At 43.6% G+C, this 27,994-nt stretch overlaps 1 protein-coding gene and 1 long non-coding RNA gene across 3 annotated transcripts; one reads left to right on the forward strand and one right to left on the reverse strand.

The window, feature by feature from the left end:
* Positions 1–27,994, reverse strand: LOC148754657 (uncharacterized). Its single transcript, XR_016020015.1, has 3 exons — positions 26,574–27,994; positions 22,082–23,333; positions 1–874 (listed from the first exon to the last, which is right to left on the reverse strand). It is a non-coding gene; the product is annotated as an uncharacterized LOC148754657 (long non-coding RNA).
* PLP1 (proteolipid protein 1) lies at positions 10,646–26,512 on the forward strand. 2 transcript variants are annotated; one of them, XM_019719807.3, is made up of 7 exons: positions 10,646–10,805; positions 19,463–19,649; positions 20,127–20,388; positions 21,463–21,631; positions 22,109–22,182; positions 23,182–23,247; positions 24,394–26,512. In XM_019719807.3, the coding sequence occupies exons 1-7, from the start codon at positions 10,802–10,804 to the stop codon at positions 24,463–24,465; spliced, it is 834 nt and encodes a 277-aa protein (XP_019575366.1). In that variant the 5' UTR covers positions 10,646–10,801; the 3' UTR covers positions 24,466–26,512. The 2 variants fall into 2 exon arrangements, with proteins under 2 accessions (XP_019575366.1, XP_019575367.1); XM_019719808.3 differs by having other exon boundaries at positions 20,127–20,283.

Raw genomic sequence — 27,994 nt, forward strand, 5'->3', positions numbered from 1 at the left:
TCAGCCCCTCACAGCAGCTCACGGCACTGGCCACCGGCCACTCATGGCGGCACTATCACGGCAGCTCACAGCAGCCGGGGGCAGCTCAAGCCAACCTCCAGCTGCTCATGCAGCCCAGCTCCAGGGAGAGCTGCTGTTTCCAATCTTAGCTGTAGAGGGCTCAGCTCACTGGCCCATGTAGGAATCCAACTGGCAACCTCGGCATTAGAAGTACGGCACTCCAACCACCTGAGCCACTGGGCCGGCCCTAAATTATTTTTTGATAAGTTAATATTTAAAATTTCACAAGAGAAGAAAAATAGAGAAAAGAGAACAGACAAAAATGAGAATGAAAGACAGAGCCAGCTACAGTCAAAGATGTAATTATCACTGTAAAGGACTATTTTTGTTTCCTCTGCAAGGAGAAGGAAGAAAGTTGGCATACAGAAATACAGATTTTGAGGCATACACCCCCAAAAGAGAATGGCATATAGCTAGTTTTGACATAACATGGATACTTGACAAGTTTATCAAGCTATATAATAAAAATGACAGCATTTATTAATCCCCCAAGTATGGAAACCAAGGAGGTGATATCTCCTACGTTAAACAAACCAATCTCTCTTTTAGACAAACAAGACAATCTCCTCATGTGGGTTTCTTTTGCTTTTTGTTCTAAAGTACTTCTCTTGTTCATGTCCAAAGCTCTCCAAAGGGCCCACCACAATTTTAAATTGTCCCTGCTGAATCGTGCCAGTTAGAGGGCTAAGGATACACGTTAGCATTATGGGGAGAAAACATGAAGGAAGCAGGTGATTAGTCTGGTCCCTCCGGCAAGGGCTGTGTCCAGAAATCCTTCCATTTCTGTGCAATCCCCTCAAAGCCTGGCAAAGTGCTAGATGCAGGATAAGAAGAAAAGAGAGAAGGTAAACAGGGGAAAGTTCAGGCTCTAAGTACTAACAACAATCGCCGCTTACTGTGCTATGTTGTAGGCTGGGGCGCAGTATGAACCCAATCTGATTTACTACAAAGCCCGAACCCCCAACCACTGTATTATGGGCCTGCCCCAGGGCCCATGGCATCTGGCCTTGCCCCAGATGATCTTCCCTAGAGCTAAGTGTGGCTGGGGGGCCTGGTAAGGCTAACAAGATGAAGGAATTGATGGCCAAAACGCAGAGCAGGAGCTGTGTCCATAGGGAACCATGATTTCTTGTTTGAGGTTGCCCTAGCAATTCCCCTGGCTCCCTCCCCAGAAGCCAGCCTGGCTAGTCACAGAAGACTGCCCTTGCTTTTAGGGTTGCCAGAAAAAGCAAATAAAAACACAGGGCACCCAGTTAAATTTGACTTTCTGATGAACAACAAACAATTGTTTAGTATATTTCATGCAATATTTGGGATATACTTATCTTAAACAATTATTCATTGTTTATCTGAAATTCAAATTTAATTGGGCATAGTATATTTTATCTGGCCATCTTATTTCAGATTGTGGAGGAATGGGGGCTTTTGGAATTTCCCTGCTGTTTTCAGCCGCTCTTGAGGGAACTGCTTTAAGCGCAGTATTTATGGTCTCGTTGGAGTGCTGATGGAGGCTGACCAACTTGTCCTGGTTTTCCTGGGACTTACCCAGTTTTAGCACTGAAATTCTCACATAGCAGGCAACCTTGGCAAATTGGGGTAGTTTGTTAATCTAGTGAGGGACATGCCTGGAGGAGTTGGAGATGATGGAAGACAATTGCCTGGCCAAACTGGTAGGTGAGTCTCAGAGAATCTCAATACTTCTAAGCACATTTCCTCAGGGCCATTTCAAAGATGGAAAGATTCTGAGGCAGTCTAGGAATCCTAGATCTGGAAGGTGTTGGTTCTAGAGATCACTAAAATTCAGTCTCTATTTGTTAAATGTTTATTAAACATTTCCAGAGAGATTCTGTCATCTCACCCGATTATTATTATTATTATTATTGTTGTACCTTAGCATAGGCGCTTTGCTAAATATATTCTGTTCATTATCTTGTATGATTTTCCCAATACCCCATGAGATCACTACTATTATTATATGTCTTTTAAGAATGAAAAAACCGAGATTCAGAGAGCTTGAATTGTCCAAAGTCACAGAGCTGGCATTTGGTAGTGCTGGTATTCAGGCCCAGGTGTGTCTGACTTCAGAGTCTATATTCTTTTTGTTTTCAATTAAAGTTAACATTTGATATTATTTTATATTAGATTCAGGTGTACAGCCTACTGGTTAGTATATAATTTACGAAGTGATCCCCCCGATTAGTCTAGTACCCATCTGGCACTATACATAGTTATTAGAAATTTATTGACTATATTCCCTATGCTGTACTTTACATTCCTGTGACTATTTTGTAACTACCAATTTGTGCTTCTTAGTCCCTTCACCTTTTGCACCTAGCCCCCAACCCCCTCTGATCTGGCAACAAAACAGAAACAGACTCATAGGTACAGAGAACAGAATCTATGTTCTTCTTCTTTTTTAATTCCTTCTGTCTACAGGAAGAAGGTTTTTGTTTTTGTTTTAAACTTTTATTTATTTTAAGTCTGTTTTTCCAGGACCCATCAGCTCCAAGTCAAGTAATTGTTTCAATCTAGTTGTGGAGGGAGCAGCTCACAGTGGCCCATGTGGGGATCGAACCGGCAACCTTGTTGTTAAGAGCACCACACTCTAGCCAACTGAGCTAACCGGCCATCTCCCAGAATCTATGTTCTTAATCACTATACACCACTGCTCATAGAGAGCCCTGATGATTTGGTAGGCCCACTTGATATCTAGCTAAAACCCTTCATGCTGTGATCTAGTGACTTCCCTCTTGCATAGTTATCGGCAGAGAGAGGATGGCTACTCCCAGGAACCCCAGGACTAGCTACTCTTTATAATCCATCTTTAACTGGGATAGCCCACCCCACACCAGCATTCACCAGCCACCACCATATCCCCCTTTTTGAGGAAATTTGAGGACAGCTGGACAGTTCTTGTGCCAGAATGGAGAGCCCTAGTGTCTCTTTAGGCTTGTGGCTTAGGCTTACGACTCCAAGGCCAGCTCCTTGCAGGGTGTCTCTTGGGTGAGAATCACAGCTAGGCAGCAGCGGTACAGCCAGGGTAGACAGCTCAGCGAGGATTTGCTTCTCTTTCAGAAAGTTCTTCTGTGGGGAGGGAGCAGAGGCTAAGGGGAGCTCCTGCCACTCTGCTCTTTGAAATCCTTCCAAGAACTGCTGGGTTCAGCCGGTGGAAATAATTGCAGTAATTTTTCAAGGATAACCCAAGAAGCATGTAATACCCTCTTTGAAGGGTCTTCAGGGGAATCACTTCTTAGATTTTATGGGACTAATTGTGCTTAAAAACAGAACCAATTTTCCTCTGAGGGCCAGGGTATCTGCAGTCTAGGAAGGGGCAGGCAGCAACACTTCTGTGCTTTGGGAGCTGGGGGTGGCAGCAGCTCAAAAGAGCCAGCCAACAGCCTCAGCTCCATGGCCCCCACCCCTTGTGCTCTCCTGGCTATCACAGAGAGAATCCAATAGCAAGGAATGCCCAGGGGAGGAATAGTTGAAGGATGGGTGTTCTCCGTGGTAGAGTCTGTCCCATCCAACTCACTGACAGGAGGAGCCCATCCTGGTGAGGGGAGCAGCTGTCCTGGCCTCCTCCTGGGCTTGGCCAGGGTGGAGGAGTAGCATGGCCTCAGCAAAGAGGCTGAGGCAGGCGGGTCTCCCAGTTGGGCAGTGTGATCTGTGCTTACCTGGAGTTCACAGCTCTCAGCAGGGAGAACTGAGGCTCCCCTTCTTCATCCTGGCTTCTGGCAGTTTCCCAAGGAAGGCACCCAGCCTTGAGGGTTAGACAACTGGCTCTATAGGAGCCTGACTTTGCGTTCAGGTGTCTCCACAGCCCGCAGTGACCCCTTTTACCCAGTCAACCAGCCAGAGGTCAAGGACTTGGCCTGGCTTCTCTGAAAGGGACAGCAAACTTCGATGATGGTGATGATGATGACGATGATGATGATAGATGGAGTAGAGTGACACCTCTGAAAAGGCAGTCCTGGGCAGTGGCTTTGAAAGGAGGAGGCCTGGGCAATTGTCTGAGTGAGTCCCTTCAGTGGTAAATGTAGCTTGCACTGTTTGTGGGGCCAGCAAAGGGGCAAGGAGGGACCTTGTTCCCCTGGAAAGCACAGAGAGTTGCATCTTGGGCTGAGGACCTTTCTTGCTTTCAAAGGCTCATGTCTTCTCCTCCCATGGGGAACAGGGCAAGAGAAGCTCCTCTTCCCTACCCAGCTGTGGCTTGCAGGGTTATTCTGGGAGTCCTCTCCTGGGGCTGGGGGCAGCCCGTGTTTTGGAATAGGCCAGCGTTTCGGAGACACAGGCAGAAGAAGGGTGTGGGCAGTGTGGATAGTGTGTGGGGGGGTGGGGGCTGGCCAACCTGCCACGGTGAGGATTTCCCTCCTGTGATCCACCTGCTGCAGTGGAGCAAACCCGAGGACCCAGCAGACTGCTGTCCCGCAATCTGCCTGAGGGACTTTTCAAATGAGATTTTCCCATAGAAAAAGTAAGAAATGCAGATAATTACAAATTCCCACCATACTAAAGGATGTAGAGTGAGAAGTGTCCTTCCCACTCCAAGCCCCCAGTCCCCTTCCCCAGAAGCAGCCACTCTTACCAGGCTGTATGTATCCTCCCAGAAATACCAGAAATGTCTCTTGGAACTGTTCTCTTTTTTCCTTCTGGGCTAATCTGAATCTTAACTCTAATGACTACTCTTTTCTAACCTTGAGTTTAACCACACATAAAGTGGTGAAAATAGTATAATAAAACTCCATGTACCCGTCATCTAGCTTCAAAATTTTTCAATATTTGGCCAATGTTATTTCATCTAACCTTGTTATCATAATTTTCTAGGGAGGAAAAATCTCAGGCATCGTGACATTTCACCTCTAAATATTTCTCTATGCATCTTTAACTGATAAAGAACTTTTTAAAATTTTATTATTTTTTTAATTTTGGGGGCTGAAAATTGTTAGTAAAATTACATAGATTTCAGGTGTACAATTCTGTATTACATCATCTATAAATCCCATTGTGTGTTCACCACCCAGAGTCAGTTCTCCTTCCATCACCATATATTTGATCCCCCTTACCCTCATCTCCCACCCCACAACCCCCTTACCTTCTGGTAACCACTAAACTATTGTCTTTGTCTATGAGTTTTTGTTTCTCATTTGTTTGTCTTGTTCTTTTGTTGTTATGGGTTTATATACCACATATCAGTGAAATCATATGGTTCTCTGCTTTTTCTGTCTGACTTATTTCGCTTAGCATTATACTCTCAAGATCCATCCATGTTGTCACAAATGTTCCTATATCATCTTTTCTTATCGCCGAATAGTATTCCATTGTGTATATATACCACAACTTCTTTATCCATTCATCCATCGAAGGACATTTTACTTGTTTCCATGTCTTGGCCGCCGTAAACAAAGCTGCAAGGAACATTGGAGCACACGTGTCTTTATGGATAAATGTTTTCAGATTTTTTGGGTAGATACCCAGGAGAGGGAGTGCTGGGTCATATGGCAATTCTATTCGTAATTTTTTGAGGAACCTCCACACTGCCTTCCATAATGGCTGCACCAGTCTGCATTCCCACCAACAGTGTATGAGGGTTCCTTTTTCTCCACAGCCTCTCCAACACTTGTTACTATTTGTCTTGTTGATGATAGCCATTCTGACTGGGGTGAGGTGATATCTCATTGTGGTTTTGATTTGCATTTCTCTGATGATTAGTGATGTTGAGCATTTTTTCATATGTCTATTTGCCATTTGTATGTCCTCTTTGGAGAAATGTCTCTTCAGGTCATCTCCCCATTTTTCAATTGGGTTGTTTGTTTTTTTGTTGTTGAGTTTCATGAGTTCCTTGTATATTCTGGATATTAGCCCCTTATAGGAGGCACTGTTTGCAAAAATCTTCTCCCATTCAGTTGGTGGCCTCTTTCTTTTGTTGATGGTTTCTTGTGCTGTGCAGAAGCTTTTAAGTTTCATATAGTCCCATTTGTTTATTTTAGCTTTTACTTCCCTTTCCTTTGGAGTCAAATTCATAAAATGCTCTTTGAACCCAAGGTCCATAAGTTTAGTACCTATGTTTTCCTCTGTGCAGTTTATTGTGTCAAGTCTTATGCTTAAGTCTTTGATCCATTTTGAATTAATTTTGGTACATGGTGACAGACTTAGCAGTTCAGTTTCATTCTTTTGCACGTGGCTATCCAATTCTCCCAGCACCATTTATTGAAGAGGCTGTCTTTGCTCCGTTGTATGTTTTTAGCTTCTTTGTCAAAAATTATCTGTCCATATTTATGTGGTTTTATTTCTGGGTTCTCAATTCTATTCCATTGGTCTATGTGTCTGTTTTTCTGCCAATACCATGCTGTTTTGATTATTGTTGCCCTGTAGTACAAGCCAAAGTCAGGAAGTGTGATACCTCCAGTATTGTTCTTTTTTCTTAAGATTGCTTTGGCTATTTGGGGTCTTTTGTGGTTCCAAACAAATCTGATGATTTTTTGTTCTATTTCTTTAAAAAATAAAGAACTTTTTAAAAGCACCATCACTATGCTATTACCATGCCTAAAAAATGTAACAAAGTCCTTAGTATTATTGGATCCCCACTGTCTGATTTTGAATCCCACGGATCCTAAAAACTGCATGCCACTTGCCCTGCCTGGATTTCTAACATGGGCCTCCTGCTAGCTTGAGAAGTGCAGAGAGTTGGAGACTCGGGCCACAGCAGCCTGAAGCCTGTTCATCCTCCCAGTGGCTCTTCTTGTTCAGGGCAGAGGCTTTCTATTCAGATATTCTTTTGGAGCAGCACAATCTTTCAAGAAACTTCGAAGCAATGCAAGGCTGGAGAGAGGCATTACCTCGAGGTGGCTCTGTCCCTTGCCTGCTGGGTGGCATTGGGAAAGCTGCCTCTGTACCCCGTCAGAAAAATGGAACATAGAACATTGATCCTCAGGAGTTGGGTATTTGACAGCCAAGGACAGTAGAAGTATTTCTGCTGTGCTCAGAGATCATATCAAACATGCCGCCTCTCTGCAGGGCCCCCACTGTGCCAAAGCTGGCCAAATTTCCATGTTGGTGGAGGTGGGTTATGTGGACAACTGATTTACCCACGGTGCTAGTAGCTGATTGGTGCTCCCCAGGCACTCTTTTCCTGGGCTTATTAACCTGATTATTTTGGCTTCCAGTCTACCCTGCACTTTATCCCCAAGTCATGGGCATCTCCCCTTCCCGAATACATATCCAACTCATCACCTGCCCCCATCTGTCCTTGCACTGCTCCCTGAATCTTCAGGAGAGGAAGAAGAGCAGCCTCTACTCCCCCCACCCACACCAACTCAAAGTATGTGACATCTCTGGCCCTCAGCCCTCAGTTCTCTTGGCCAGAAAGGCACGGCCAAGCCAATCGGCATGAGGTTGGGTGTGGGGAGTTCTATCAGCAAGTACATAGAGCATAATATATTGCCTGCCAGCCAGCCAGCCAGCCAGCCAGCCAGCCTTCTGTGTCAGGGCTAGAAAAGCAGTAAGAAGAAGCCTCTTGCATTCCTAAGCTTGATCTGGGAAGACATTATCTTGGGGAGGAGAAGCAGAACCTCAGCTCCAGGAGCCCAGATGCTGGCAGGTGACCCCCCAGCTTTCACTGGTATTGTGCCTTCTCTGTTCCCCTTTGCGATCTTTTATGTAGACATGGAGAAGTGGACCACCAGATTGGGCACTTGAACCCTTATTTAATTTCCTGGGAGAAACTCACTTCCCTGAGTTTCAGAGTTCACTCTATACAACAGAGCAAAGAGAACCCACATGTCCAGTGCCCTTCAAAAACCAGGTACTGTGGGATCACAGAGCAGAGAGTGGAGGGTAATACCCAAATGTTTTGGAATTATTTGCAAGAAAGCTGTGCAACCAAAGTAAGCTATGATCAAAGGGGCCAAGATCCTCTGAGATGCTATCAGAATTGTGTGAAGCCAACTGTTTACTAGTTTCATAAAATTCTGCATTGTTCTTACAGGCACCCAGTGCAGGCAGCAGGCTACCACCAAGAAGGCTGGCAGTGCCCTCTTGAGGAATCCCTGGGCACTGCTGGGTACCCAGCTGGACTCGAAAACATTTTGCCAAGGGCACCCAGTAGAACCATTGGAAACAGAATCACAGAAATAGGTGGAGTTGGGTGAATAAAAAAGTCCCCTTGGGAGTCTGGAAACCAGAAACCCTATGATGGCTGTGGGAAAGGCTCAGGAGAAGGGATGGTGAATGGGTGCTGAGACAGAGTGTCAGGACTCCAGAGTAACTGCCTGCAGCACGCTAGATTCTGGGGAACTGAGAATCTTAAGGCACCAAGGACAGTAAGCATGACACAGTCACCTGGCCGAGCCCCTTTCCCATTCCTGGGCATAAGAACAAGATGGAGACAAGAAGGCATACTCCATCAAGGAGTTCAGAGAGAAAAAAAGAAACAGAAACAGAGACGGAGAAATGGAGACACAGAGAGATTGAGACTTGGGGAAAAGACAGCATGAGTAGTAAGGCAATAGAGATGGAGGAAAGAAGAAGAGAAATGTGTGGTAAGTCAACATAGTTGAAAATTTGGTATCTGCGGGTTTATTGGGAATACATCTTTTTTTCCGAACAGCCAAGGAGTCCCCAGAGCTGCTACTGCTGAGAATCCAGGGGCAGATTTGTGAGAGGGCTCAGCATGAGCAATGTCCCCTGCATGCAGGGCTATCTCATCTATTCGGGCCGTGAAAAATCATCTCCCTCATCCTTAAATCAGAACCCCCAAAGTTTGGACTCAGTTCCTTCTGTCATCTGAGGAGCTGAGGGCACACATCTGTGGATTTCTTGCTCTTGATCCTCCTTCTCCTCCAGGGCCATTCTGACAAGAACCATCCAGAAGTTAATTGTTGGCACAAACTTACAACTCAGCTACCTCAGCAGGTAAAATCTATGGCTGGAGAGAAAGGCTGGCGAGGTCAGATGTCCCAGGCCTCTGTACCCTCAGTTATACGGCCTAAGTCTGATATGCTCTGGAAGCCTACTGTACTGTTCTGCAAAAGAGGCAGCCTTCACAGGGGTCCTTTCTCCTTTAGCTGCTATAAGAGCCTTAAACACTGCAGGATGCAGGACTCTGGTAGACCCACAAGGGCATCTGCATGAGACTCACTCTTTTCCCAACGACAGAGCCCAAGCCAGAAACAAGTCCAAGGTCACAGCTCAAAGAGAAAACTGTAAGACACAATCTTTCTCTCTCCCCCAACAGGAAGATTCTAAGCTCTATTCAGCACCTCCTTCCTCTCCTTTCTGACCCCAAGGCAAAGCCATAGGAAAAACTCTGGGGATCCATACCTTCTTTCCTTGGAGTCTTCCAACAGGTATTCCTCCAGTTATTTGCCAACCAGTTTCCTTACAGGCCACCCATGGTAAGATGAGGGCCTTAGGTTCAAGAGATTTATGCCTTTCTGAGGCTCCTGAAGGGATAGAGAACACTAACAAGGAGCCTAGATAGACACTGGTTAAGATTCACCTTTTCTATAATAGAAAACCTTCCCCGGCTAATCCCACTTGGCCCTGGGCACTCAAATACCTTCATAGTCTTTAGAAACACCTATTATTGGTAAAGCATTTTTCATATATTATTCCCCTATTTTTGCTGCTTGGCCATTTTTTCTTAGTGTTTCTTTCTCTGAGGCAAGCACTATATTGACTTTCGCCTTCTCTCCACCTTCACTGTCACCCACTGCTTCAACCCAACCCACTCCCTGCCTCTCACCAGCCTGGCCTCAGCTCTCTGATGATACTACATTCTCAGGATGGGATACTGACTATGTGATTCTCAGATCATGTTCTTGACTTGTCTCAAAGTCAATTACCCTCCTTGGAAATCACCCACATTCCTAACTCTGACATTTTCTTTAGCCTATTCTGTGAACCTGCACAGGTCTTGTCCCTCTCTGGGTCTCTGTTGTCCTCTCGATAAAATTATTATAATTCTAGCCTCCTCCAGCTTCATCACAATCTGTTCGTGGAATTAACAGCTTGTATTTTGTCCTCATTCAGTTGGAGGATTTGGAGGAAATTATTTTAAAAGACAAATTTTTCTTTATTGTGTTTATGGAGCTGGGTGGAGGGGGTGAGTGCTTATTTGCTAAGGAGTCGGGTGAAGGGAAAGGTGGACAAGGCCAAGGGCAGCTATGAGTGAGGGGTGGGGTTGGGGCCAGAGTTGGAAAGACTCTGGGAGATAGCATGTGGGTTTTTGACCTTGACCCTTCACCAGAGCTACCATTTCCATGGCTTCTGACACTTGTGCAGCCACATCCTACACCAAACAGATCTGAGGATCAGTTGGAGGCTTCCAGGACCTCTTCTTTTTATTTCCACCCCAAAATCACATTTCCAGATGTCTCTTCAGCAAAGTGAAATTCCACACAGACAAGTCTTAGGAAAAAAAAAAGAAAATGAAACAATTGGCAGTGAAAGGCAGATAGAGAAGATTGAGCCCTTAGAGAAGGGAGTATCCCCGAGGAGGTGGGGACAAAGGAGGAGAAGGGGAGGAGGAGAGGAGGAGGAAAGCAGGCCTGTCCCTTTAAGGGGGTTGGCTGTCAATCAGAAAGCCCTTTTCATTGCTGGAGAAGAGGACAAAGATACTCAGAGAGAAAAAGTAAAGGACCGAAGAAGGAGACTGGAGAGACCAGGATCCTTCCAGCTGCACAAAGTCAGCCGCAAAGCAGACTAGCCAGCCGGCTACAATTGCAGTCAGAGTCCCAAAGCCATGGGTGAGTTTCAAAAACTTTAGCATGGAAGATTCAAGCAGGCACAGGAATGCTCAAGAGAATTTCCAACTTTGGGGTTCCGGGTTTTCAATAGTTTAAATGAGTTGTGTTTTGGCACTTGTTTTCTTTTTAATTCCTTAGCACTCAATTGGATTAACTCCTTCTCTGCTGTATTGAGATTGATGGTTTATTGCCAAAGAATTCCAGCAGTGCGTGGAGAGTCCCACAGGTCCTTGGAGAGGGTGCCCAGCGGGCTGGATGTGGTCATGTGTCCTCCTACCCCCTCACTTCCTTCTACCTTCTCTTTCACCCTGGTTCCCAGGCCCTGGTAATGGCCAGGTCAGCTGACATCCCTGGTTCTGCTGGAAGCAACTGAGTGCTGGCTAGCCCTCAGATATACTAAATAACTGCTTGCTTGATACAAAATTTGGACCTGTTTGCAACAGTAGGAAACTGGGGAATTGGGCAAGTTGGATTCAGGCTTGGCCATAACTGAGGAGGCCAATCTCAGTTCAGGAAATGAAAATAAAGTCTTCAATGGCTTTACCATGGGAATGGATATGAGTAGGTGTGTGTGTGTGTGTGTGTGTGTGTGTGTGTGTGTGTGTGTACGTGCACATGCGTGCATGTGTATGGGTGACCGTATCTAGCAAATATCACAGACTTAGCCTTCCTGAGGGCATGGCCCAGACTCTAAACCCCTGCTTTGACAAGGAGGCTGCAGGGACCTTAGGGATCTTGCTGACTTGGTTGAGTACTGAGGGCTTCTCTAGGTTCCATGATAAAAGAGAGAAGCTACAAGGTCTGGTCTCTGGTAGTGTCTACTCAGAGCAAGGTGTTCAGAGCATAAGAGTCTTTGCTCACACAGTATGCCAGAGAGATGTGTAGACATTGCTCCCATCTGGCAAAACGAGTAGCAGCTTGAATGCATCCTAAATGAAATGAAAGTCAATTGCCCTGTGTATTTACCATCAAATGTATTACCCAGAAGACTCAAGGAGCATCCAGGAAGATAGGTTTTAAATTCTATTAAGCTGGTGTCAGCCTTTAGATTGTTTCATCCTGAAATACCGAAAGAGCTCTTGGAAGCATGTGTTCAGGTAGGATAATTAAGAGGGTAGAGCACTGGACTAGCCAACACAACCAGGTTGGAATCCCAGATCTGCCACTTATGAACTTCATGACCTTGGGTAGGTCACTGTGAGTTATCACTTCTACATCTGGAAAATGGGGATCACAACTGTTTTGTATACTTTTCGGGTTGTGAAAATCAAGTAATAAAAATGTGAAAGTCCTCTGAAAATGGGCAAGCTCTATAACAATTGTAAGTCATGATAATACTGATTATTATACAATAACTTGTGTGCAGGCTGACTCTTACTTTTTCCAAAGTGGTTGTTTTTTCTTTTTCTTGTTTTCTTTTTTTTGGTCTGTACTTTGTACACTTGGGTAAGAATCATTTGACAAATTGAGTGTGGCCAGGTGAGAGGCAAATGTTGGAGAAACTCAATTCTTGCCCAAGGTAACATCAGAAATGCCACCTAATGTTAGGGCAGCTGATTGGGTAGTTTGTGAATTAAAAACAGAGCAAGAGTAAAGAAGCATGCTGAATATTACTTTCTCAGGGAGTTACAGCCCCGAGGAAAAGACAGGAACAAATAAGATGAGCACAGGGACAGTTTCCTGTTATGGAAGCTGGATGATTTCCTCCGCGGAGATTGCCACAGATAAAGGCAGAGTTGAGGTCCTGTATTGTATCCCAGATTCTGATGGTGGGAGATACTTGGGCCAGGTGCATATGATGGAGTAGTCATTGAGTTTTCAGTTATTCAATAACAAAGTATCTCAGATACTTTGTAAATAATAGACCATCTCCAACAAGGAACTGAACTGTTACTACTTCTGAAGTGGAGTGAGTAACTGTTTAACAATTGTGGTAGACAAATTATATCATGGAATCTGGGGTTGGAAGGAACTTTAGAAGCTGTCTGAGCCAAATCTCAATGCAGGAGTCCCTTCTACAATAGCCAAATAAACATTCCTACAGCCTCTTCTTAATCACCTCCAGGAACAGGGAGCTCACTACCTCAACCATATAGAATTCCATAGGATTGGAAGTAAAGAGGAACACTGAATTCAGCAGTGTCTGCACAAAAGGTTTATGGGGAAAATGATAGTTCATTAAATCTTGTCCCGACTTGGGAGGAGGATGTTCTAAATGAGTCTTTGGGATAACAATGGAACTGCAAAAGAGCCAAAGAGAAGTAGCTGATTATTTTCTGCTCAGTTACACAATGCCATTACTGAAGAGCAAAATGTTGGCTTCTGCAAGCCTGTTTCTGAGAACAGTGGCTGTTACCCTGGTAATCAGACTGTGATGCTTCTCTCTAAAGGTGGCTGTTTGCTGAACAGTGTAGTTTTGACTGGTTCAGAGTAAGTGGGTGTAGCCCGGGCAAAAAGTGTACAGGCAGAGCAGGGGTCCAGTTTTACAAAACACCTGAAGACTAACTGAGTCCCAGCATGACAGCAAGAATGCCATAAGAATGCCAGGAGCTAAAAAGCAACCAGATCCTAACCAGCACGTTCATTTATGCTTCTTAGAGACATTGACTGAAACGATCACAGATAGTCTTCCCTACCCCACTTCTGACCTTGGCCTTGCAGAGCCAGAGGAGCTCTTGGGGAGCCAGGCTGATAGAAAAGTCTGCTCTGCTTCAGGGGGCTTTCATCCTAGGTTTGCGCTAGGAAAACCAGTTTACTCAACAGCCTGACAACAAGAACTACTCTCTCAAAGCTGTCTAAGTAGTAATAGACTCAAGAAACCCCTGGAAGATGGGTGGGAGAGGAAGTATAGTTTCCAAACCCATCAAGGCAGAACCCCAGCCAGTGTCATCTTTTTTCTCTTGTTGTCCTTTTGTGTATTATTTTGAAGCCCAGAAAACCATCCTCAGGGTATAGTTATTGGGTCTTGAAGGAAAACAACAGTAGAAATGCCCTCCTTGCCCACAGAACTTCAGATCCAGGGAAGTTCTAGTCAGGGCAGTGAGTTGATCAGGAAGGGTCACATCAGCCATGGCAGGCAAACAGCAGTGTTCTTTTCCTTTCCCTCTGTCAGGGTCTACCCAGTGCCAAACTTTCATTAAAAGCCCAGCAAGTACTGATTGATTAATTTCTCCTTGGCTATTTTTAAATGGTCCTAAGGGTGATCTCTCAGCTTTGTCCTGGCTTCTGAGCTCTGTTCCAGGACTCTGGAAAAGAGTCAGTGACATCCCAAGGAAGAGAACAAAGTTCCCCAGGTCAGCTTCACACTTCACCTAAAGTGAGAGGAGGAATTGGTGGGAGACTGACCTAAGGAATAAGGTATGGAAACTGTTGTCTCTTAGCTAAGTGTCAGGTGCTTCTCTTTCACCTTCCCATATGTGGGCAAGGTAAAAATGGTGTGTCAGGGATAGAGTTTAACAATCAAGCTTCTGCCCCGGTCTGCCAACGTTTGGGCATAAATTGGTAGGGGTGTGTGTGTGTGTGTGTGTGTGTGTGTGTGTGTGTGTTTGGGGAGGAGTGGGGAATATAGGAAACAAGGTGGCCCAGATGTTGTTGCCATGGCAATAATAATACTTGTTCAAAGAGGAGGTTCCTTTTGACTTTTTGAGATTCCTTTTGACTTTGTCCACATGACTTGACTAACCAGCAGGCTTGGATTCTCATGCCCTAGAAGTTGTGAGGCCCCTTTCCAGCCCTTGGATGTTGTATAAGTGCTGATTTCATGTAGGAAAGACAAAATTATAGACAGGGCTTTGTCTGACCAGGATAAGGCCAGAAGCAAAAGTCTTTGTCTCTGGTACCTCCTGATAATTGTTGTTTTACCCTTAGAACACACCCACTGATCCCCACCCATCCCCAGTACCAGTCACGGCTACTTTAGCATCTTGGCCCTGTTAACTGCCTATAGGCCCTGATCAAGGAGGCCTCTGTTCATGGAGTGAGGTTAAGGGGTGGGTTCTGGGAGGAGGGTAAGACTGTAGTACAGATTAGAGACCTAGGGAGATGGGGCCAGTTTTTTACTCAATGAGCCTGCCTGTTGTTTAGCTCTATTGTATAGAGTTCTATCTCTCCCTTTGTCAGCTGGGTTCAAGGGACAGGCTGGGAATTGTGCAAGGCACAATTGGTCTCTTTCTACCATCCCTTTCGATGAAAGCCCTTCCTCTCCTTCCTTTGATGAGTTCCCAGCTTCACACTGAATTTCCACCATGGAGCTGGTCCTTGAGGCATACCCGGGGCATGGGAAAGGAGGGAGGCCTTGGGAGTTTTCGGATCTTGCTTAAAGAGACAGCATCACGAGCAACACAGTCCCTTGGATGCACATGGATCTAGATAAAAGTCACAACAGTCCTATCGTTCTTCGTCAGACTCCTGTGAAGATCATCAGTGAGAAGGGCTTGAAGTTCTGTCACAATTTTGGGAGTTTGCAGATAAATCTAGTCAACACTGACTATTTCCCCTTTGCTTACCTTTTGCCCATGGCACTTGGTCATATACATTTTAACACTAGATAATAGGTAGCTTTGGTCTTTGATTCACAGACTTAAGTTTGTTCTCTCCTCAAGACTGATGGATCTTTGAAGAAAGAGACTGGACCTTATAGTTTCCTTTTCTTTCTCATAGTATCTAGGTTGCTGCTAAAGTGTGTAATAATGGTACTGAATCCACATAAACAGAAAGGAAAGGAAAACACTGGGGAGGGTCATTATTTTTCTCTATGACCTCTCATTAAAGTCAGTTGGTTTAATTCAATTGAGTTGCATTGGGTAATATTATTATTATGTAGTTCTTTTATGCCAACTCTACTATGCCGCAAACTGTACTTAGCCTGGAAATGTAAGCCTGTCTCTTGAGAGAGCCAAGGAACTTCTCCAGAATCCCTCACAGCCTTCTTGAATCACACCAATACCCTTTCAATCATGAAGGGTTCTGAAATGGAGAGCCTGTGGCTTTAGGCTCTTGTTCTCACATTCTCATGGACATGTCTTGGGCTGTGAAAAACGAACCCAATGGACCTTTCTGTTTTGATTGGCGACTACATTTTTTTTTTTTTTAAGGAGGGCACAGCTCACAGTGGCCCATGTGGGGATTGAGCCAGTACCCTTGGTGTTAATAGCACCACATTCTAACCAACTAGGCTAACTGACCACCCCAATTGGTGACTAATTTGGTGAAGACAAAATGCCTTGCATGTTCTGAGTTATTCCCAGTTGGAACCCAAAATCTGATTTTTTACTTGGACATACTGGCAGGTTCTTCACTTGTGATGAACTTGAATGCCCCCAGAAAAAAACATTTCACTTTGGTCGTGAAGAGATGGCCACCTGATGCTTATGCTGATATTGTTGAACTGTTTATCGCTCAAGAGTGATAGATTGATCCAGGGCCATTTATTTCTGACTCCATGTTAGAGACTCATTTAAGCCTATGTCCTTCTTGTCCCTTGCTTTGAGTGGCAGTGGAGCAGAAAAGGTTGTGCTAAGTTATTTGAGCTCTAAGAAACTAGAGGAAAAATGGATGCAAAAAGAAAGAGTATCAGTTGGTGATTCAGAGTTGCTCCTAAGGCTTAACCCTTTATCACCCAGTAAGAACACTACACACTACATATGACACTGGTTATTTGGATGACGATCCAGGGATCAGATACACTAAAGAGGATTTTTGCTCATCTTTACAACCCTAGAGGGGGCATCAGCTAAAACTTAAAGTGGAATTCTCTGGGTAGCAAGTGCTCAAGTTCCTCTACCCCTGGTCACACCTGCACCACCATTTAGCCCTTCCCAGAGTGAAAAAGCTGGGGTGAGTGAGTGGGCACAGGATGGTCACTTGCTAGGGTGGATGGTTCTCCTTACTCTAAACAAACAGTTCTGCCATTGTTCCTTGGGTCTGACCCCCTCCCCACCCCCAGGCCTGTGGGCCCCTGCAGAATACCAATGAGGCTCCTGAGATCTCAGGGCAAAACAAGGCTTCTTTGTCTGGAGGAGCTATGCAGGGCTCTGTCCAAGCCCTGACCCTGTGCTAGGGAGAGAGGGAACAGTGGGGTCACTGGCCTTCCCCTTCCCCCACCCCCAGGCTTCAGAGGCCTTCTTTACTAGAAGAGTCTAAAAGTTTGCGGGCGGGGAAGAGTTGGATATGCAGAGATGGAAAATGGCAGTGCTATTCAAGCTCCTTTTCTTGATTTATAGTCTGCATCTAGTATCTTAACTTGTTGTGAAAGAGGAAGATCAATTTCTGGAATGTTTCCTGAGAACAATGATCAATTTCCACTGCTGTGTTTTTCTCTCTTGGTGTATACATGCATGTGTGTGCACATTCGCATGTATACATGTGTGCATATGCATGTGCACATGCAACACACACACACACACACACACACACACACATACACACACACACACACCGTGGACCAGCTCTGATGAGACACTCTTACCAAGCACTACTGCAATGTTTATGCTAAGTAAACTCTGCCTCCACTTACGGCAGCACTGCTACACATTGCTTCCAGTAGAGGCCAAGTTTTCTGACAGCAGTGCTTCAGTTCTTGGAAAAGGAAAGAAATTCAGTTCTGCTACAAATGTTAACTACTTACTTTGCTTAACTTGAGCTTCCAAGCCTCATCTTTGGTGTGATATACAAGAATCTTTGAGAAAGAGGTTCGTTGAGGACCAAGGAAGGGCTCTCATTTTAGAGAACGATGGGTAATAGGACCCACTCATTTTGTGATTCTGAGAACAGAGACAAATGCCTCTACCTCAGTTTTCCCATGATAGAGATAATTTGGTCTTGCAGAATCTGTTCACGTTGATGCAATTCAGCCATGCAAATCACCAGATGGTCAAACACTCAGGGCTAAAAAGAAATTGTATTAGTATTAAGAAGGTCAGCCAAAGGACTTCCCTAATCCCTCGTACCCTGGTATAGACAAGTGAGTTTCACATAAAAATCCAAATGTAAAAAATTATTACAATTTATTTTCTTTCTGTAAGGAGTCCCAACATGCTTTTCCAAAATAGCAGCTTCTCAGCACATTTGCTGGTTGTGTGTGTGTGTGTGGGTGTGTGTGTGTACATATGTACAATTAGTTCACATATATATAATATATACACAAAAATACAAAAATCATTCATATATTATATCTATATACAGAGGGTGCTAAAAAATGTATACACATTCTAAGAAAGGAAAAAACTATATTAGAATTGCAATACTTAGTATATACCAAGAACAAAAGATGAATACAAGTCATGTTTGACTTCTGCAATTACAAGAGGTACTCGTGGTTACCATCAGTGTCCAGACACTTCTGATTATGGTGAACATTGATTATGGTAGAAAAATAATACATAGATAACAGCTCTTAAAATGTGTATATATATAATTTCTTTTCTGAAGAGATTAACATTTTTATTTCTTCTACCTTTTGGGGATCAGGCCAAGAGGCCAGAGGGAGCCATCCTTTCCCCATCTAGTGAGTCATCTACTTGAAATTTGTTAAGTTTCACTCCATGTGGCACATTAGAACATGGGGCTGGTACTTGGGGCACATCTGCTCTCGGAGTCTGTGACTTCTTGTGTGCCTTTCTTGTTTTTCAGCAGGTCTGGGGATCTAAGGGATCGTTAGCACTTTAAGATACCTGTGTTCCCAGACCCTGGTGTGTTTTCGTCATGCTAGAAAGACCTTTCAGGCTTTGCTGACTTTGTATAAATTCTCTTTGTACCTGTTTTGACAGAACTGCAATGTAAAACTGAGGATGAGGACATTGTTTAAGCTGCAGGGGACAGATCATCCATGTAAAATGTTCAGAAATCATTAAACCTGCATTTTTATTACTGAGAATAATAATAGTAATTCTCCCATCACCATCTCCTATCCTCTGCCAGTTCCCTCCCTCCCTTTAGACTGCTCGCTACATATCTAGACTAAGAAGAATCAAGCATTCCATGCAGCATATACACACAACGTTCAGAAATATCCAGGAGGGTGCAATTTCCAAAATCCCCCCCCCCACACAAACACCTAGAATGTTTTTCAAGGCCCAAATGTTGTCTGACAGTACAGATATCTCTGGCCCTGTACTCATTCTTTCCTGGAACTTTAAGTGCATTAACCCTTTGTAACCACTTCCTTGACTGCCTGATATTGTTAGTTGAGAATATTAGGTCTACCTAACTCATTCTTCCTCAGTAAACAAGATTCCTATATGGCTGAATCTGTCTTTTATGTATTCACATCTCACATAATACCTAGCACAATGCTAGGTACACAGTAGGTACTCTGTAAGAGTTGATGAATGACTAAAACAAACAAATCAGAATGATAGGAAAGGAAGAGAATGATTTCATAACCTCTCTGGCTTGCTACTTGAATTACTGATTATTAAAAAAACACAATTTCTGTGAAGTAAAGGTAAAAATTTATTTTCAAGAATGGAACAAAATATGGTTTTCGGGTTAATCTCACATTGCTGAAGCCGGCAGATCTAGATTTTCCTGCTTTTGGATTGTGGGGTGACGCTCTATCCTTGCATGGGAGCACAGAGCCTGACGGTCTGGTAGAGAGGTCTGAGTGGCATGAGCTTCCGATTGTACATCCCTGACTTTTTCACCTTCTTCTTCCCCAGGCTTGTTAGAGTGCTGTGCAAGATGTCTCGTAGGGGCCCCCTTTGCTTCCCTGGTGGCCACTGGATTGTGTTTCTTTGGGGTAGCACTGTTCTGTGGCTGTGGACATGAAGCACTCACTGGCACAGAAAAACTAATTGAGACCTATTTCTCCAAAAACTACCAGGACTACGAGTATCTCATCAATGTGTAAGTACCTGTTGTCCCACACAAACCCCTCTCTTTTTCCCCTCTCTCCATCTTGGAGGAGGGGAGAGAACTCATCAGTACCTTAGTGACTAGCCGGGGATTGGTGTGGCACCAGAAAGGATTCCTGAGTCTTTCCTCTGTGTGCAGACTCCACCTATGCCACATCTGAAGCCCTAAGTGAGGGGAAAGTGCCATGTTCAGAAAGGAGGGCTCTGCCTGCCTGCCCTTGCTTCTCCTATGTATTCTAACTTTTGCTCGGTAGGGTTAACATCGACTGAATTGGAGCCTCCTCAGTGGTAGGTATGGAGAACTCAGGGGAGGCACAGTGACTGGATGGGGGAGGAATCTAGTGATCCCTCTAAAGAATCCCTAGCCTTGTTTGCATGCTTTCTCAAGTGTCCACTTCACTTCTGCAGGAAGGGAACTCATTTCTCAATTAATAAGATTCTCTGGTCTCTTGTCTATCTGTTAATGCAGGATCCATGCCTTCCAGTATGTCATCTATGGAACTGCCTCTTTCTTCTTCCTTTATGGGGCCCTCCTGCTGGCTGAGGGCTTCTACACCACCGGCGCAGTCAGGCAGATCTTTGGCGACTACAAGACCACCATCTGCGGCAAGGGCCTGAGCGCAACGGTAACAGGGGGCCAGAAGGGGAGGGGTTCCAGAGGCCAACATCAAGCTCATTCTTTGGAGCGGGTGTGTCATTGTTTGGGAAAATGGCTAGGACATCCCGACAAGGTGATCATCCTCAGGATTTTGTGGCAATAACAAGGGGTGGGGGACAACTGGGCGTTAGTCTGTGGCCTCACCCTCACCCAAGGCTGGGTCCTCTCCAGGGGCCTGGCTTTTGAGTGAATAAGTGATGGCTACAGCCGAACGAGAAGATCAGGAAGAACGTGGTGCCCAGCTGGCTTAGCCTCACCTTTGAAAAGTTCCCTAGAAAATTTCATCTCAAAATGAAAAGCATGACTTTTGTGGGATGCTTTGTACAATCAGACCATTTCTAAGCCATCCATTGGTACCTCTTTACTCCTCTCCTAGGAGCGACCACAACAAGAGTAGATCTGACTGCTCAAGAGTCTAAAATACTACCCATGAGATTGAGATGTCGGTATCTGATCTGAGAGGGAGGGTGGATAATGGAAATTAAATAATTGACTCCAAGGTGAAATTCACAATATTCTGGGATCCTGCACTGTTGGAGGTCCCAGAGGGAACTAGGATAAATCGGCATATTTTATGTTTCATCTTTGTCTGAGGGCTATCCATGCTTCTACTGAAGCACACATTGGGTTTCAGTCTCTAGTTAAAGGTCCTTTGGGGGCTAAACATCTGTGGGTTGTGGTGATATCTTTTGTGGCCAGGAGTTGGCTTAGAAAGGTTTTTTTTGGATCTGAAATCTAAATCTCCTATTGGCTTTATTCGATGACTAGGGATCAAAAGTCTGGTGACAAGAAACATTTTCTAAGCTTAGCCTAAGGCAATAAATGGCACGACTTTCTTTCAAGATCTGTTTTGATTTCTTCACACCTTATATGCCCTCCAAATCTCCTGAAGCCTCTCTAACCCAGGGATCCTTCTCACTCCAACCCCCACCCATTCCCACCACCCTCCGTCACACTTGGGGCCAGTTCTCTAGTAGATACTGCCAATGACATTTGACAGAGGTATTCTGCTTACTAATTTCATTTGGTGGAGATCCTTGGAATTTGGTTTCATGTCTGGCACATGCCACTCCAGGATCTCCCAGTTTGTGTTTTGACGTCTGCAGGCTAATGCTCATTTCTAATCACTTCATGTCAATTGTTTTAGTTTGTGGGCATCACCTATGCCCTGACGGTTGTGTGGCTCCTGGTGTTTGCCTGTTCTGCTGTGCCTGTGTACATTTACTTCAACACCTGGACCACCTGCCAGTCTATTGCCTTCCCCAGCAAGACCTCTGCCAGTATAGGCAGCCTCTGTGCAGATGCCAGAATGTATGGTGAGTTAGTGCATGGGTGCCTTCGTTTCCCAATCCCCTTATGGAAGCACTATATATTTGGTTCTCTGCTTAGGGTAAGGGGGGTAGTAATTATGGGAAAAATAAGAGTATGGATGCCTGGATCTTAGTTTGTTAATCCCTTTCCACTGGAACTGGAGAGATTTCTTACCTTGGAAGGAAACTTCTTGGAAGTGGGGGGAGGGGGGATTTCTCGGCTGTACACACTGCTCTACCCTAGCTGACTGCAGTTCCCAACCCAGAAGCAGCACATTTCAATAACAAACACAAGATTTTGCAACTGTTCAATACCACCTTCTATTTTTTGTAAATCTTTAGAAAAGAGGAACCTGATTGTTAGTAGGATCCAACTTTTCAGCCAGGATGATTAAAGATGGAAGAAGGGTTCTGAAGGGAAATCTCCATGTAACCCCACGACTCCATGAAGCTCACCTTGGTTGACTTGTGTGTCTTACTTAGGTGTTCTCCCATGGAATGCTTTCCCCGGCAAGGTGTGTGGCTCCAACCTTCTGTCCATCTGCAAAACAGCTGAGGTGAGTGGGCCATTTGGGTTACTTTACAATGGAGTGGCTAGTACCGTACAAATTCCTACCCATGGCCTTCAATTTTAAGGACCACAGTTTCTCTTTGCTGGATTTTGAGTTAGCAGATTGTCTTTTACAAAATATTGGCTGCATATGCATGAGCCAACGAGCATAGGTGGTAAAAGTATCTATTTTTCCCTAGAGCTGCATAGAAAAGACCTCCATTCCAAGATTTCCTCCCTTAAAAGAGACATTTGTAGATTTAGGTAAAAATTGAGCTTAATGGTAAAATCCCCCAAATGAAAATTTTCATTCTTTTAGTTAAAAACCTTATCAAGAAAATGAGTTGTGCATAGAGACATTCATGGGTTTTACAAAACACCTTCAGTTTGTAACTTCCCAATCTCTAATGAGGAAAAAAACAGTACATTTGAGAAAAGGAAAACACTGTATTGAGAGTGGATATTGCACACAAATGAGGTAGAGGAATAAAAGTAAGTCCTGAGGAAGAATGCAGTAAATAATTTATTTGAAAACAAAATATTGACTTTAAATTTTGGGATCCAAGGTACAATTGTAGGGAACCAGTTGATTAAAATATTTTATGAGTATTCTGTGTTCTGGGTGCTATGCAGCTAGGTGCTATGGTGTACATTGAAAAATGGGAGGCCTACACTCAGGGAAGTGACAACTTAGTTAGAGATGCAGAATTAACACACAGGAAGATATCAATACATTCAGAAAGGGGGATCGAATATATGGTGATGGAAGGAGAACTGACTCTGGGTGATGAACACACAATGGGATTTATAGATGATGTAATACAGAATTGTACACCTGAAATCTATGGAATTTTACTAACAATTGTCACCCCAATAAATTTAATAAAATAAAATTAAAAAAAAAGAAAGGTGCATGCATAATCTACAACAGCTGCATGCATAATCTACAAAAATACTCATTTTTGCTGTTGCAAGAAACAGTTCTTCCCTTTGAATTTTCTTGCAGTTCCAAATGACCTTCCACCTGTTCATTGCTGCATTTGTGGGGGCTGCAGCTACACTGGTTTCTCTGGTGAGTTGTCTTTGAATGACTCTGGCAAATATACGGTCCTGGGATAGCAGGAATGCTGGCATGCTGGGTCCTGGTGTCCAGCTATGCTGAAAGGAAAAAAGATAGATTCCTTCTAACCTTGAAATCGTGGAAAGAAGCTACTGGGAAGACACTGCAAAGTGTAGGGACTGTGCAATTCTACTTCAGAAATTAGACAGGAACAAGAAGAGTGGTGTGAAGAAAGAGGAGGTAAGAGATTCATAGTCAAGAATGATGATATTTAGCATTTACAGAGCAGGTAATATTGCCAAATGCTTTGCAGTTGTACATTACAATTAATTCTCAACACACTCTGGTCAGATCAATGAGAAAAACACTGAAACATTACTAAAAATGGTCCTCCATCCCCCCCACCAAAAACCTGGAATTCTATATACTGTAAATAGGACTCCATCTTGGACACTCTCCAAGGGATTTAGTTACTCTCCTGAAAATACTGGGAAGCACTTCTTAACAGTATGAGAACTGTTATTACTATAATGTGATCCTATGTCCCAAATCTTGCTGATGGTGTTACAGTGCAGTGTCAGTGTAGTGCGTTTGTCGTTGAGATTAAGAACCTAGGTCATTGAAGGGTGAAACAATTTATCTGAAGTCACTGAACAAGTGGTGAATGTTCTAGGATAAGCTCACAGACCTCCTGGTTCCTACTGCTGAGGTTTTTATACAGAGTCGAGTGGCTTCTCATTTTCTAAAATAAATTGATGCATTAAGCATGAGAGGGCTGTGCTGCATGGTGGGGCTGTGTGTCTGCAGCAGGCACTGTATGACTCCAGGTCACTCAGACATGCATATAGGATGATGGCAGAGCCCATGCATTGTTTGCTTTCCTGAGGAAAACTCAGTGCTAGGTCAAGCATAGGTGTGGAATAAATCCTTGTTGAGTTTGTTCTCTGGGCCTGGGCCATTGGAAGGAAATGCCTCAGAGAGGATTTCTAATCAAGTACATAGGGCTAAAGCCTGGGGCATTCTGCTTTTTGTAGAACAGGGGTTTTCCCTTTATTTAGCTATGACTTTATTTCGACCCTTCTTCATTCCCAAAAGGACTGGAGGAGGGACAGCTTCCTTTTCTACTCTCACTCATATTCTCTCTTCTGTTCCCTACAGCTCACCTTCATGATTGCTGCCACTTACAACTTTGCCGTCCTTAAGCTCATGGGCCGAGGCACCAAGTTCTGATTGCGTGTAGAAATGTCCCTTTCTCTAATAGCGAGGCTCTAACCACACAGCCTACAATGCTGCATGCCCCGTGTTAACTCTTTGCCTTTGCCACTGACTGGCCCTCTTCTTACTTGACGAGTGTAACAAGAAAGGAGAGTCTTGTGGTGATTAATGTCTCTGTGTGGACTCTCCCCTCTTATGTACCTCTTTTAGTCATTTTGCTTCACAGCTGGTTCCTGCTAGACATGAAAAATGCTTAAGATGGTGACTCCCCAACTGCAAGTCACAAAGAAATGGAGGCTCTAATTCAATTTTCAAGCATCTCCTGAGGACCAGGAAGTGTTTTCTTCTCAAAGGGCACTTCCACTAATGGAAACAAAGTGGAAAAAAAGATGTTCAGGTAGAGAGAAGGGATTTACCTGGTCCCTTTGCCATCGATAGGGGCCAAACATATTCTCCTTAGTGTGCAAAACAGAACATTCGTCTCCCTATTATCACTGAAGATAGAAGGGAAAAAGGAATGCCAGCAAAACAGTAAGAGCATTTGCCCATATCTACCTATTGCAGCTGGGAGAAGGGGGTCAAAGCAAGGATCTTTCACTTATAGAAAGAGAGCACTGACCCCAATGGCAAAGGACTATTTAAGCCCTAACTCAGCCAACCTTACTTATAGCATAAGGGAACGTAGTGTCTGTGTAAACAGAGGGGGCACCTGGCCTTACACCTCACTAGAAAAGAGAAACAGGGTGTTGTCAGCATCTTCCCACTCCCTTCTTCTTGAGAATAGCTATCATGACAACCCTGTGATTTCCAAGGAGCTGAGAATAGAGAGAAACTAGCTCAGATGAAAAAAGACTGGCTTGAGGAGCAGCAGTTGCTAGTGTCTGAAGGTGTAAACTGAGCCAGCCCTCTGGTAGACACAGGATAGATAACTCTTTGGATAGCATGTCTTTTTTTCTGTTAATTAGTTGTGTATTCTGGCCCCTGTCATATCTTCACAATGGTGCTCTTTTTATGGGGTATTATTCATTCAGTCATAGTAGGTGATTTGAAGATCTTGATTTGTTTCAGAATGATGCACATTTCACATTTTCTAGTTTGTTTATCACTTGGTTGGGGTTGTATCAGAAAGGTCTGGAGAATGATTCTTTGAATATGATTCTTTAACAAATGAAAATTGGACATTAAACAGCACGAATGATATGTAAAATTGGCTAGTTCCATGCATCTATTGGGATTTTCTACAAATTATTCTGCCTTTTGCAGAAACAGATTTGGTGAATTTAAACCTCAATTTGAATAAGCTATTATTTTAATCGTTAGTTGATTGTTTTTTCTAGCTAGTGGGAGATGATTTGATTTAGCAATGTTGCCTTGGCATGTTAAAGAATCAGATTTAACATACAGGTTATTCTCTCCTGGTATCGATCACGTAACTGAATGCACCAGCCATCAGCTATTCTGCTGGCAAGCTTCCACAGAAAAGGAAAGGTGGAAAGAGTTTGAAACCTGAATAGGTCCCAGGTTTCAGTCTTTCTCATTTGTTAACTGGGTTAAAAAATAAAAGGCTGATTGGTCTTTATTGAAGGGAAGATTTTACAGGTATGACTGTAGGTGGTTCTTTTGCTGTAAAGAATTGGATTTTTTCCCCTCCTAACGTGGTTTCAGCAATGTTTAAGGAGATGTAAGGATCATTACAAAAAGATACTTGATATTTGTTTTCAGACCAGTATACCAGATAAGCTTCCTAGCTGCATAAAGGGAGGAGATGGAAAAGGTTCTGTAAGAAACCAATCAAGATCAAGGAAAGTGAAGTAATCCATATCTTGTGTTTTGTTTTGATTTAATAACATAACAAATAACCAGCCCTTCCCTGAAAACCTCCCAGGCATACATACACACATATACACACAAGAAGAGAGTTAATCAACTGAAAGTATTTCCTTCATTTCTGATATAGAATTTCAATTTTAACACGCATAAAGGATAAACTTTTAGAAACTTATCTTACAAAATGTATTTTATAAAATTAAAGAAAATAAAAATAAGAATGTTCTCAATCAAACAGTGTGTCCTTTTAGTGAATTGTTCTGTTTATCCCCGCAATAGAACTCGAATAATTGTACCTTTATTGTGTTTGTCCAAGGAGCTCATTTATTTTTCAGGTCATCCAAGTCAGTCTCACAATAAGTCTCTAAAACAGAGTAGATAAATCACTTCCACTTTTATAGCTGGAGACACTAAGAAATAGAGGCAAAATATATTACCCAAAGAAACCCAATAAGTACATATATGAGCTTGGACTAGAACTCAAATCTTGATACCAATTCATTGCCTGTTTTAAGGTTTCTTTTTGCTTAATTGTGTTTAAGAGTGTTCTGCTAATTCAGAGTCAGACATAGTTACTTCTTTAATTACGATAATGATGCCCAGCTCTGGTGTGTTTAGGATTTAGTCATGGTTAGCTTTTCTTTGAATTGTTTGAATTTTCCAATAATGAGCCCTTAGTACTTCATACACGAGTAATGCTTAGCTTTATCTGGAAAGTAGTGGATGAAAGGTTTAATGTTGAGGGCAGAGCAGATATGGTAAGGGCAATGTAAATTTAAACAGTCTGTGGCAGGACGGTATTAAAATAATTCAGTGACATCTACTACCCTGATTGGCCAGCCCACTAGCCCACTTTGGGACACCGCATTGAATGCCTGTCAGAAGCCCAGGCGAGAATTTGACACTCTTGAACAGTACTCTAATGACCAGCCTAAAGAAAGCTGACTTAAAATTAGCTGTAGATTCATTGTCCCATAGTTGCAGCTGGCAAGGAGCATGACTGGAGAGAAAGGAGACTTTAGCTGGGGGCAACAAGTTGAGGAGTTCTGTTCAAAAGTAGTTTCAATTTAATCTCCTGATTTCTGCTTCACCACAATTAATATTCTGCAAGCAAGTCTGGTTGGATGACTTTAAGACAAAGAGAATAAAGATATGACAGGGACTTATTTTTAGACACTGGCAAACAAAGACACAACACCATATCTTGGAGAATTGATTCAGGGTGCTATAGAGTGAATGTATTTCTGCATCAGAGGAGCGAGAAGCCAGTTCCCAAGAAAGCTGTGTTCTCCATCTGCCCTTATTTGGCTCTGCCCTCTGGGACGGATCTATAGATGGAGTTTCCAGGCTCTCAGAAGCTGAGAGCATCTCCAGTCTATCAATTGAGCCCATTGTTCTTAGCTCTCCCACACACCATGAACCTCCTTTCTCTGAACTGAAAGAGCTTTCTTTGTGCTTAGATCAGCCAAAGATCAAGATGCAGCAGTATAAACAAGAAACATTTTCTTACAGCGTCAGTTGTATTGCTTTTCCTATCTTCAGGGTCAGTATTGCATGCATTTATGCAGGGTGTGGAAGCTGCAGCTTGGGCCAGAGCAACATTCGTTCATTCATTCATTGAGCCTACAAACATTTATGGAGGACCTACTAAGCTTTGTGCTAAACCCTGGGAGTTTCAAGTTTGGGGGCGGTGTGGGTAGAAACGTGGTAAAGATAT

The sequence above is a fragment of the Rhinolophus sinicus genome, chromosome 18 (genome assembly GCF_057876585.1).
Source record: "Rhinolophus sinicus isolate RSI-liver-muscle chromosome 18, RSI-T2T, whole genome shotgun sequence".
Classification (NCBI taxonomy): Eukaryota; Metazoa; Chordata; class Mammalia; order Chiroptera; family Rhinolophidae; genus Rhinolophus; species Rhinolophus sinicus.